This window comes from Zosterops lateralis (genome assembly GCF_965231275.1).
Source record: "Zosterops lateralis genome assembly, chromosome: 3".
In the NCBI taxonomy this organism is placed as follows: Eukaryota; Metazoa; Chordata; class Aves; order Passeriformes; family Zosteropidae; genus Zosterops; species Zosterops lateralis.
This window is the reverse complement of record NC_139764.1, coordinates 43,069,090-43,082,169: the sequence shown is the minus strand read 5'-3', so window position 1 is coordinate 43,082,169 and position 13,080 is coordinate 43,069,090. Positions and strand designations below refer to the sequence as shown.

The following is a 13,080-nucleotide window of genomic DNA, read 5'->3' as shown; positions in this document are numbered from 1 at the left end:
TGGTTTCTAGATTGAAAGGAAATACATTGATTATGCTGATTTCACTGCTAATTTCAGGTCAGGCCCTGTATAGCTTAGAGTTAATTTTGTTCTTGGCACATTATGGTTTAGTATCATATGCTTTTATTGTGAATGATATTTATAATTGTTCTAGATGTTATTGAACTGCTGTGAATTTGTATCTGATTCTTTTACACAATAATTTTATGATGTTATCACTGGCCATGGTGCTGCTGGATGAAGTTTCAGTGTTGTGGTGTTTGCTGATGGATTCCCAGTTTGTGCTATTGTTGGTGGGGTTTTGTGAATAAAAAGAAGAATTTCCACAAGAACTGTGGACTGCCCTAGGTGATATCTCTCTCCAACTTCCCCAAAAGCTCTGTCTCCCATAGTTTCACACTTCATTAAAAAAAAAAAAAAAAAAAAGGATAAGGTGGCATTCTCCAAGTGTCTTTGTCCAGTGTAGTTGTAAGATCAGAACAGGTTACAATAAAACCAAAATTGTACCTTTCTATGTTACTGTTAAATGAACCTCCCAGAAGACATTTTATCAAGTGTCAAGTCACTTGGAAGGGGCCAGCTCGCAGCTGTTTGGAAGCCCGTACTTTGTTTACTGTCAATAGTTTTTGTGTTTTCACAAAGGTACCTGACCTCTTCAATGCTTTTTCCTGCATGACCAGGACCAGTTCACATGCCCAGATGAGTACGAGGACCCCGCAGTCCTGTACGAGGCGATCCAATCCTTTGAGGAAAAGGTTGTGATTTGTCACGAGGGGGACCCAGCCTGGCGCAGTGCAGTCCTGTCCAACCGGGAGGAGCTGCTCACTCTGAGACACGTGGTAGATGAAGGAGCAGATGAATATAAAGTTATCATGCTCCACAAAAGCTACTTGAGCTTCAAGGTGATCAAGGTACATATGCCATCTTTCTAATATTGCAGTAATTGAGGGCTGTGGTAACTAGTACTATTTCTTAGTAATGTGGCCAAAAGGAGAAGTTAATTGTAGTTTTTAAAGTAGGGACTGGAGGCCAAAAGAGCTCTCTTCAGTTGACTTCCATTTTGCCACCCACATTTGTGTCTGTGAAATAACATTCCAGGCTTTACCAGAGAGTAGCTGCAAAAGTTCATAAAAAAGCTCTTGGTGCAAAGACGTGATGTGTTTGCACACTCAGCCACTGCCGTTCTACTTAGCTCCTGCAGTTCTGCATCTTGATCTGCATGTTTTTAACCCACCTGCAGGTCAACAAGGAGTGTGTCAGAGGGCTTTGGGCTGGCCAGCAGCAGGAACTGATTTTCTTACGCAATCGTAACCCGGAGAGAGGAAGCATCCAGAACAATAAACAGGTGTTACGGAACTTAATTAATTCTTCATGTGATCAGCCACTGGGATATCCAATGTATGTTTCCCCCTTAACCACCTCGTACCTTGGGACACACAGCCAACTGAGGAACATTTGGGGGGGACCTGTCAGTTTGGACAACATTAAAAAGTGGTTCAAATCCAAGTGGTTAAGGTAAGTGTTAAATTTTTGCTATGCTGATAAGAGACCCTGCAGTTTCACTGTATTTTCTGTTAAAAGAGAGTAATTCTGTATTGTTGTCTGTCAGAAAAAAGAATTAATTGCAAGTAACTCAGAATATAACAAAATAGTGCTGCAAATAGAACTGAAAGAAAACCCTCATTCATGACAAAGCTTTCTATATGTTCAACAAGATCCATTCAAATCACACAGCACTATAGACACTTCCCTTATTCCACAGAATTTTACTCTTTATGCCATTGAAAAAAGGGTATCTTTTCTGTAACTCTGAACATGAGTAAACGTGCTGGTAGATTTTGTTGAGTTATGCTCTAAAGCTTCAGCAGTTAGATATTCATCCCCAAGTTGTTGTTCTTGACCAAAGCACACCTAAAAATGTAGTTGCTATTCACCAAAACTGCCTAATTTCCCCTAGCTGTGCATGATCACTACCTGACACTGCCTCTCCCATTCCTACTTGCACTTTTCACACAGCAGTAATTGCCTCATTCCCTGCCCAGTTGCCACTGTAGCTGAGGAGAGGCAGGGCACCATGGAGACATGATGGGAGCCAGCTCGCATACCAAGCCTATGTTAAAATGCCGATATTATATCTAATTACTTAAGATGCTAGTTTCCCACTGTGCAGCCCATCCCTCTGAGCTCTCTCCAGCCCATTCCTCTTTGCTACTTGGTTACCTCATGCAGCAGTTAATCTTGAGAGACCACTGCAACATTAGATAAAGGGCCCTAAGGTATTTCAGGGTTCCAAAGCCACAAAATGCAGACAAGGGTCATATACAATTGGCTTGTGTCATAAACAGTTTTGTTCCAAGTAAGCTTATCACACCATCATCTTTGCCATCTCCTAAAATGTCAGAAGACTTGCAGTGGTGTGAGAGAGAACTCTTTGAGGGCACCTAACACTGGTGACACAAATTTTCACGTGTAACAAGTGGCTGACTCTGTGTGTGTGTCTGCAAACAGAATGCGAAAGGACTGCCATGCAGCAGCTCATCACGACAGAGGCAATGTTGAAGAGGTGGATAGTGGAGGGGGGTCTTCATCTAGCAACAATTCCACAGGGAATTCAAGCCAGAGCAGTAGCTCACAGCCCACCAGGGATGGAACCCCTCAGCTGCAAACTTCATCTCAAGAGGTCCACCAGCGGGCAGGTATGTGCACAATTTACTTGCCTTTCTTTGGAGTCTTCTCCTGGGGGACACCTGGGCAGATGCTTTTGGGGAGTCTTCAAATCCGGGGGAAAACTTATTTTAGAAAGAGAGTGCAGTTTGTCTCTTCTAATAACCAAGAACATACAGGAGACGGCTTCCTGATATTGTTCCAGGTATTTACTGGGAGGATGTAACACAAAAGTAGTTCACCAAAGGTTCCACTGTCAAAGTCCATTATGGGTAATTTTTGCTAGCAGCAAAACACTACACACTTCCACCTAGCAGGTGACACTAAGAATGCCAGAATGAGGAATGCAGATGGGAGGGAATGTACACATGCCGTGCAGGGAGCCTGTACCATGGTGAACCTCTGCTTACTTTTGACTGGGAACAGCAGATTGAAAGCATGCAAAAATCTTAATTATCTTGGAAGGACTGTGACAATTTATTTGAGGAATTGGTTTGGCTGCTCATCAGCGCATGTGGAGAACAAACAAATGGAAAATAGCTTCTTTTGTCTATATAGCAGTTACCAAGAGAAAATTAAATATTGCCAATCATTCTGTCAACTAACAGCTGAGCCCTTCTCAAATTATGGATTCAGAAGTGCTTCAGACATGTTCACAAGGTAGAACTAGTGGCCTTTACATTGGAAATGTATGTTAAGTAATACAGATAAGAATAATGGTTTGGACAGTCACATCCAGAGGGTAGTGGTCAACGGTTCAGAGTCCTGATGGACATCAGTGACAAATGGTGTCCCTTGGGGTTCCATACTGGGACAACTGTTATTTAATATCTTCATCAGAGACATAGACCAAGGGATCAAGTACACCCTCAGCAACTTTGCAGATGACACTGGGCGAAGTGGTGCAGCTGACACACCTGAAGGATGGGATGCCATCCAGAGGTACTTGCACAAGCTCAAGAAATGAGCCCATGGGAATCCCATGCAGTTGGTGCAAGGTGCTGCACCTCTGTCAGAGGAATCCCCAGAATCAACACAGGCTGGGGATGAACGGATCCAAAGCAGCTCTGTGGAAAAGGACTTGGGGATGCTGGTGGATGAGAGGCTGGACATGACCCATCCATGTGCACTCACAGGCCAGAAACCAAACATGTCCTGGGCTACGTCCAAAGCAGTGTGGGCAGCAGGTCCAGGGAGGGGATTCTGTCCCTCTGCTCTGGTGAGACCTCAGCTGCAGTGCTGCATCCAGCTCTGGGGTCCCAGCACAGAAGGACATCAAGTTGTTGGAGCAGGTCCAGAGAAGGGTTACTGTATTACATATATAGATTTATATATACACATATAGAGATTATATATGAGGAAAGGCAAAGAGAATTGGGTTTGTTCAGCCTGGAGAAGAGAAGGCTTTGGGGTGACCTAATTGCAACTTTCCAGTACCTGAAGAGAGTTCACAAGATGGAAAGTGACTTTTTACAAGAACATGGAGTGAACAAGGGGGAATGGCTTCAAACTGAAAGAGGGTTTAGGGGTTTAATTGGATATTGGGAAAAAAATCTCTACTGTGAGGGCAGTGAGGCACTGGGACATATTGTTCAGAGAAGCTGTAGATGCCCCATTCCTGCAAGTATTCAAGGCTTGGCTGGATGGGGCTTTGAGCAACTTAATCTAGTAACAGTGTCCCTGTCCACAGCAGGGAGCTTGGAACTAGACAAGTTGGTCCCTTCCAACCCAAATCATTCCATGATTCTAAGTTTGGTAATGGGTCACTGTGAGATCTTTCACTGTGGGATCAGGACTTGTAATTTAAAGCAAATTAACTCTACATTTCAACAAGTTTGTGGTATTATTATGTAAATTAAAGTAGAGAACTTGATGGGTTTGACACTTGTTTCCTGTTAGATCATTTTGACCTATCATTAAAGATAATGGGCAGGACTGGAATAAATCTTGCCCTGAATATAAATCACATTGTAAGAATAAAACAACTGCAGCTTTTAATTATGTCTAGTGTTAGAGGAATCCTCATGTGCATACTCATAATTTGACACAACAGTAATCAGAGTAGCAAACTTAATTGTGATATAATGATCCTGAGCATACCATACGATAAAGTAAGTTAATTGTGACTTGTTTAAAAGAAGATATTGATTGGGTGCCCAGAAAACCATAATCAAGAGAGAAAGTCACACTTGGGTAAGAAAAGCAACCTGGCTTTTGATAAAATGAAAACATGCACAACAAATGCAAGGAAATGGTAGCAAATGGAAATCTGTATTTGCTCCTGAGATACTGTGGAAAATGAAACAAGAAGAATTTTTTGGCTAGGGTCATGAGGGACAAAAAGATAAAAGTGGGCTTATGGCTGTTTATTTTTAAAGAATATTTAGAAGCAAAAGAAATCCTAGCAGTGGTCTTGATCTGTCACTCTATAGAAAGGCAGAGTTGCCAATATGCAATATGTAGAATTGAGAAAAGAAATGTCTGGTTTATATTGGGAAAAAACACAGGTAATCTATTTCTATGATCTGATCATGAAACAGTTCCTTCCATCCTAGCAGCTACAAAGAACATGAAAGAGTGGCTATCAAAGCTATATGCTTAATTGAGCAAAGCCAAATGACTCATTCAAGAAGGGTTTTAAGAGAGCTGGTTAAAAAACAAGCTCTGTTCGATCTTCAATATGTATCAGGACTTTAAGGCAATATTACAGCACTGGAAAAGAACTTATGCTATGCCTGTTAAAAATCATATTGTTGTCCTGCCATGTACAGTCCTAGTGCCCTAATTTAAGGACATTTTTAGTTTGGAAGCACTTCAAAGAAGAGCCAAAAAAGGATCAGAATTCTGGTAAATACATCCTGTATTGAAAGATAAAGCACTTTCAAGCAGTTGGTATTGTAAGAGATGCTTTGATTGTCGTCTGTAAGTATTTACCTGGGCAATGAAAGGTGAGCAAAGACCATTGGTCTGAGCAGACTTGGATGTAACAAAACTAAAATTCAGATTTGAAATCAAGAGAACATTTTTAATATCGAGAGAGTAAGTAAGTAGTGAAACAAGAGACTAAGGGTTAAGGTGGATTCTCCATGACTGGAGATGCTGGATTTATTTTTAAAAATCACAGTAGCAATTAATAAAACCACACAGGAGTTAATTCTGGGAAGTTCTATGGCCCATGCTATATAGGACAGCAGACTAGGTAATCATAGTAATGCCTTCTAGATTCATAATCTGTGCATCAAGTGCATTTAACTTCTTCATATTTCATATTGCATTTTGCAGCTTGGTACCACTGAGTCTGCAAAATGCAGTGAAAGCCCTATAGAAAAGTGTGATCAAAATCAGGAGCACTGGAAACATGTGGGGTTCTCCCCCAAAGTGTCCTTATTTCATGATGCAGTTTATAGAACAGTCTTTGTTTTTCTATGTGTTTTCAGGGACAAAGTTTTTAGGTGTAGATGCGGGTGGTCTCCTGCCCAGTGCTCCAACCACTGCATTTGGGATGAATATAGGATACTTTTGGACAGGGGTCAGCTTCGCAATTTAAATCACAGATGTTTGGCCACATTAGCCACAGCACAAACTAACACACCACAGCCCCTCTGTTCTCAATTCCAGTCCTTTCTTTTTATTTAAGAAAGGTGAGCTATTGAAATAACCATCAGATGTAGAAACCAAAGCACTTAAGCAGAACCCCAGGGTTTGAAGAAACTGCATCCCCGTGGGGGCCAGACGTGTGTGTGCACAGCCGCAGACACGGCAGCCAGGCCTGGCACCCATCACAGCACGGGGAGGATACAGGACACTGGCAGAGCAGTACACAGGGGCTATGGAATCACAGAATATCCTGAGCTGGAGAGGACCTGAAAGGACCATCCAAGTCCAACTCTTGGCTCTGCAAAGACCACCTCAAGAATCACATCCTCTGCCTGAGAGCGTTGTCCAGGAGCTTCCAAGAGCCGTCTGTTGCATCATTCTTCAGCAGAGATCCTGGGGATCTTATTTCTTAGGAAAGTTATTTTTTTATTGTTTGGAGTATAAAAGTAGAGCTAAAGATACATTATAAATGAGGTGTGAAAGTGTCCAGTACTTGCCAAACCAACTAGGTTTTAGTGAGCTCCAGTTAGGCTGTAGCCCAGCTCTGCTCATCTGACTTTGTGCCAAGTTACCTAGATTCTCTTTGCTTCAGCATTTGAAAAATGGGGATAATGATACCAGCCTCTGGAAAGCAGGTCTGTGGACGTAAAACAGCATGTTTCAGCCATATAATGTAAATGACTTGGATATGAAATTTTGCATTGCTGGAACCTGCATGAATTCAGTAGTCATGTTTTTAGAAGATAATATTAGATTTATATTCCTTTATGCCAGCAAAATTTCAGTATTTGGAGGAGTTCAGGTATTGGGGAAAACCAAAGCAAAAAAAAAAAAGAAAAAAATTACCAACAGCCTGGAAATGCCTGCCAGAAAAACTAGTTTCTGTGTTGATGGTTCTCAACAGATTTCCTGGCATCAACTCCCCACCCCACAGCTATAGCTAGGAAACCAAAATGCCAGCTTGTGTTAATGTTTGGAGTTTCCTGGAGAGAAAAAAAAAAAAAAAAAAAAAAAAAAAAAAAAAAAAAAAAAAAAAAAAAAGCAGGCACTATCATGACTGGGTATTTGCTGTGTAAGCCTGGGTTAGAGGCTATCTACAGAAACAGTGAACTCTGCTGGGGCCTGTGGCACCCACCAACCCATGGCAGAATGCCTGGGTACAAGCAGGCCTCTGCTGAGTTCACTGGCCGGTATTTTATGATTTATTTTTCATGCCATGGCTATTTAAATGCACAAGCATAAGAAACACAGAAATTGTTGGCTTGAATGACAGAAGGTGTTGATGTAAATGTTAAATAAGGGGATGTATTTGTTCAGGAAGGATTTGTCTAGGGCTGTCAGAACAGCTTATCTAATTTGCTTTCTTTATCCAGCAGTGGCTGCATTGAGATGCTTCCCAGCAAGGGGCAAGAGCCTTATGTGGGTCTCATTCAGACCTCCAATAGTATACTCTACCTAAAAGCATTCACATGTTTTCAAGTCTGTGATGTACTGTGAATGTCTCTCTTGGAACTCAAGAGTTTACTATTAGTCTTAAAAACTTCCTTGTGGCTTGAATGCTGCATTCTTCCACTAGGCTGAATGTCCAAATTATCTCTCCTCATATGCAGGAATAATTATTTTAGATGTGCCATTGTCTTAACTTACAGGTTTCTGGTTTCATTGTTGCATTTAATTATACAAAGCCATTTAAGGTGGATATTCAACATTCCATTAGTGTGGTTGTCAAAGGGGAGCAGAGTTACAGCAACACTACGCTCAATCATTCACTGGGCTGATTAAACTGTACATAGCAGAACAGCTGTGAGCCTGTGATTGGAGTGCTTTGCTTGTCTCTTCTCATTTCCCTGTCTTTTGACTCAGTGCACAACCTATAGAGCTATTTTGACCAAAACTCAGAACACCTGTAGTGGAAAACACTACACAGAAAATGCACAAAGATTCATAGGTTTAGGAGTTCTTATGCTAATAAAACCAGTGGTCATATGCCAACAGTAATAATGTACACATGGGACACTGTCAATAGCATGGAGTTCATCAGAATGCCACTGACTTAAATATATTAATCTTTCTTTTGAAGGCAGGAGAAAACCCAGGAGTCAGTCTGTCCAGGCACACACTGCTTTAAACCAAAGGCCCCCTGCTTCAAGTCACTCTGGACCAATTGTAGAAAGCCGCCAGCCTTTCATCCAAACATCTACATCTGCCCACGAAATTGCCCAAAGGCTTTCTAGTAGTCAGCTGTCATTCCACAACTCGGCAACATCTGTGTTTTCTCAGTCCCCTGCTGTTCCTGTTGCTGGCCAGCTGACTGTGCAGGACCGGGCTGCAGCAATGCTCAGGTCCAGCCTGGCCTCCTCCACCAGCTCCACTCTCAGCCTACTGTTCGGCAAGAGAAGTTTTTCAAGTGCTTTGGTGATTTCTGGGCTCTCGGCTGCGGACGGAGGCAACACGAGCGACACGCAGTCATCCAGCAGCATGAACATCGCCATGGGGCCGTCTGCCAGAGCAGCAAGCCAGGCAGCTCGGGTAAGGCTGAAGCCCAAACAGCACTACTGAGTGTGAGGCCCCTTCTGCTCACCTCTCTGGTTCTTAACTGTCCTCACCACCACTGGGCTTCTTCCTTCTCAGTGGTCAGAAAACAGTTTTTTTCCAAAATTGTTGGTATTTTGGTATTTTTTGGGGATTTGCTGCATCACAATGAGACTGTTTATTATTAGTGTGTCTCTGAGAGTGTGAGTAACTAATGGGGGGGTTGTTACACACATACCTGAAATTGCAAACTAGGGCAAAATCACTCTTCCTTTCACTCAAAACAGGGACTTACATCTCCATTTTCTGCAGCCCAGATGATGAGTACCATCATAGCAGATTAAATACTGCTTCCTTGCCTGCTGCAAGTCCTATGCAGGACTTAAAATTATTTTATCTGTAGGAAAAAGAATGGTTTCCCCTCAATAGTGCATTTCTTCTGTCCCTCTCTCTGACTAGAAATTCAATCTAAGACCTGAAACCTTGTTGCTGAAAGTTAGTCAAAGGAACCTGTATGAAATATTTACCAAAGGAAACCAACATGCCCTGTGATTAAGCATTTTCTAACAGCAAAACACTACATACTTCCAGCCTTCTTCCCAATATACTCACAGTTTTATTCCTATCTTCCCTGAAAAATTCAATTCACATTGTAAAGTTATGGTTTTACAGTTTACTTAAGTGTATTTATTTAATTTGGTTGCCATCCATTGCTGTCCTGAGGTTTGAAAATTGATCTCAGCACCAGAAAGCAGAAACATGAGAAGATGGACTAGAAATAAGGAGTGACTGCAATTAGATAACATAATTAGACAGACTTTTGCATTTGACCTGTCAAAATGGAAACCAAACCTGTGACAGGGGAAGACTGGATATAAGTCCCTAGCACTTTTCTGTTACTGTCCTTCTGAATTGTGTATAACTTCCCTAGTTTCCAAAGAGTTCTCCAAACCTCAAGTGAGAAAAGCTCCTTGGCCTGTGTGTATTTTGCCCTCAACACAAAAATACCACGTGTGGTAGAGTTCCCTAGAGTTTCACCATGAACTTCAACAGGAGCCAACTGAATGTCACCCATCTGGGTCCAATCCTGCTTTGTTACTGTAACAGGCATTAATATTTCTATTCATACAGCTGAATATATCCAATGAGAAGGCACAATTCCAACTCCCAGTTTATGGCCTAATTCACAAGAGTTCAGCCAGTCTGCAATACTGAGTACTAATGATAGGATTCACTTTGTCCAACTCTCAGCCATCTAAAATTTGGGCATGATGTCTCAGTAGGTTGTTGAGGCTTCTGCTTTCAGTGAAGAGGCCTTCATCCACTTCATCCTTGGAGCTATTAGGAGGAAATTCCCCCTGGGACATTTGCATCTCTCTGCCAACCATGGGTAGCCTAAATGACACACCAAGACCACATGGTGAAATTTAGATGAGGTGAATCCTGGCCAAGGTGACTGCTCAGTGTCCAGGTGCCTGTTTGATTGAAAGCAGTAAAGAGGAAGCGTTTCATTTCAACGTTCACACAGCAAAGATCTGGAATGCTTTTATCTTAATGGACTCCTTACAGTGGGGCAGCACTGTGCTTAACATTTTCAGACTGATAATTGCATTCCAGTTTTAATGAAAAGGTTTCTTTGTAAGTTGGATTTAAAATTTGGTGTATGAAGCAAGCTCCAGAGCAACCCAATTTAACAACTTAGAAGTCAGCCCTGCTTGAAGCAGCAGTTTGGACTGGATGACCTCCAGAAGTCCTTTTCAATCCAAATTCTTTTACAGTTCTCTATACATGTACATCTGTGGTACTAAACCTGCAGCTCCTGGTCTGCTTTTCCTTCCAAATTTATGCGTTACACAAAGTGTGACAAGTACCTCTTCAGAACTCCCTTGTGAATAATGCATGTTAAGAATCCCATGGAGTTTCACAGAATGACATCCCTACGTCAATTTTTAAACTTTTTTCACCTGTCACTTCAAAAAAATAGCTGAAGTGCTACTTAGAAATTTCCTAAACTAGTTGACTTTTTCTTTCTTACTTTCCAGCAAGTCACTGAGACCTGTGAAGCAACAGATGCTGCGGAACCAAGACCCCAGTGGGAGGCGGGTCCGGCCCATGCCCTATTCATGAGTCGTAACCTGGAGTGCAGAAGGGCCAGCCAAGAAGATATGGCCCTGGAAGACACGGCTTCTCAGCAGAGCCTGTCTGAGGAGCAGTAAGGAGCTTTCCTAGCACAAGGGTCACACGCTTCTTAGCATTAAATACAGAGTTAGGTCAGAAAGCTGCACATAGGTTTAGGTTCTTTCAAATATAATAAGCAACCTTCAAATGTTTATTTTTCTAACTTCTACACAAGAATATTACAGGGCAGATGTTCTTCAGCTAATGGCCTTGGTATGGGTAGGGGTGGAAGATATCCCAAAAAATACACAGTGCCACTTCATCTCAGGTTCTTGTAAATCCTAGAACAATGAATACAACCTATTCAACGTTCCTTCCCTGGAATGGTTAGAATCACAAACGAATACAGTAGGAAATATTAATACAACTCAGTGAAAAGCACACAAAAGACATCTCTTTCCTGCCATAACTAAACAGCTGATTGCATGCAAACTAACTGAAATTTGGTATCTAACATATAGCAAAAGGCAACTAAGAACAGAAGCAATGAATACATAAAAGGACAGTACAGTGTCCTGTAACATTAGAGCTAAATCTGATTTTTTTTTTCCAACAGCAAATCTCATTTTTCTTTGATGTGTTATGCAGGTGCTAATGCTGAATAGCAACACAGCATCTCAGACTGATATACTGCATGCAGCCATACTGAAATACTGTGTGAACGAGCCATGCTACAACAATTAACAAAAGTGTAAGAAAAGAAAGTATTCAGTGCATGGAAAGTCTTCAAAGCATATGGTACACCTTATTTGCAAAGCAGCTTTGCCTAAATTAGGTATTATCTCGTGCTCCTGTTTGGTTTACAGCAGCATTTCTCAAATTCCAAGCAACAGTACCCTTAGAAGTTGCAAAGGGGCCATGGGGAATCCTCCTCAAGAACAGAAAAGTGCAAAGCAGGCTGTACTTACTGACTGCAAGTGTTTGTGTTCAGAAGGGAACAGCTGAATACCTTTAATTACTGGACACAGCTCACTGTCCATAGACACTTGTAGCCAGTAATTACAAAGCCTTCTGATTTCCCTCCTCCAGAAAAAACTGAGCTGCTGCCAATAAAGACAGATGACACAAAAAGGGAGGCCATGCCTTCACAAGGTTTGGGGAATACTGATTTACAGGAATGCATGACTACTTTGAAACCCAAAAGGCTACAACAAATCCTTCCTCTACTAGAGAGTCTAAACAAATACATGTGTGGTTTTTTTCCAATTAAAAAAATTGCAGCTATCAGTGTCTTGCTGTTCCTCTTTACTGTAACTACCATAGATTGTTTCTAAATCTCAACACAATGATGTGCAGCCAGGCTTTGTCCCAATTAACAAGATTTAACAAGAGATGCTATAGCTAAGTCTCATTACTGTTAGGCAATACTCAGTTGCATTCTGAGCTTCCTACTGTGCCACACTTCTGATCTGAGTAGTAGAACTAAGACTGAGTGAAAATAAAATGATCCAAGTATGTTTTGTGCAGCAGCAGTTTCTGGGTCTTCTATTTGCAATTGTTTTCACTTGCTTTCTGCCTTGCAAAATTAAGAAACCTATTCTTTTTTAGTTCACTTTGGATCTTGATGAGCTGATTATTAATAATGCTTAGCACAATCTTGGAAAAATTCTGCTCAGGTTCACAAAGACAAAAGCAGAGTATTCATATACAGCCTCTAGACACATGGTCATCAGTGCAGTTCAGACCCTACTGTCTCTGGTATCCAGGTGAGATGTGGAAGAGGAAACTGAATTCAGCTGCTGCCTTCTGACCAGTTCTAGCAGATGATGACTCTTGTCCCCCCACACAGTTTATGAAGTGCTTCATTACAAATGAAGGATGGAGGCTACCTGTGTATGCTCCTACTAATAGCCAGCAGCCCCATTTCTGCCTTGGAGGCTTTTGCATGGCACTCCACAGAATAAACCATCACAGCTTTGTCTTCCTGCATGGAGGCAGCACAAACAGGTGGCTCTGGAAAGCATCAAGAACTTCCCCATATTCACCTAGCATCACTTAGGTATCCAATTTTCACATCTTCAAGTTTGAATCAATTTCCATGAAAAGTAAGTCATTCTAGTAGTCCCAATCAACCTAAATTATTCTGTGGATCCAGCTCAAGCATACTAA

The 13,080-nt window shown here is 41.7% G+C and overlaps 1 protein-coding gene across 1 annotated transcript in view; it reads left to right on the top strand.

Moving 5' to 3' along the window:
- Nucleotides 1–12,871, top strand: part of PCNX2 (pecanex 2) — a 151,371-nt gene extending 138,500 nt beyond the window's left edge. The window contains exons 30-34 of the mRNA XM_083856391.1: nucleotides 681–911; nucleotides 1,241–1,515; nucleotides 2,509–2,696; nucleotides 8,342–8,790; nucleotides 10,836–12,871. Of these exons, the coding sequence (XP_083712517.1) occupies nucleotides 681–911; nucleotides 1,241–1,515; nucleotides 2,509–2,696; nucleotides 8,342–8,790; nucleotides 10,836–11,009 (1,317 nt within the window). The 3' untranslated portion in view covers nucleotides 11,010–12,871. The remainder of the gene's footprint in view (nucleotides 1–680; nucleotides 912–1,240; nucleotides 1,516–2,508; nucleotides 2,697–8,341; nucleotides 8,791–10,835) is intronic.
- The last annotated feature ends 209 nt before the right edge of the window (nucleotides 12,872–13,080 follow it).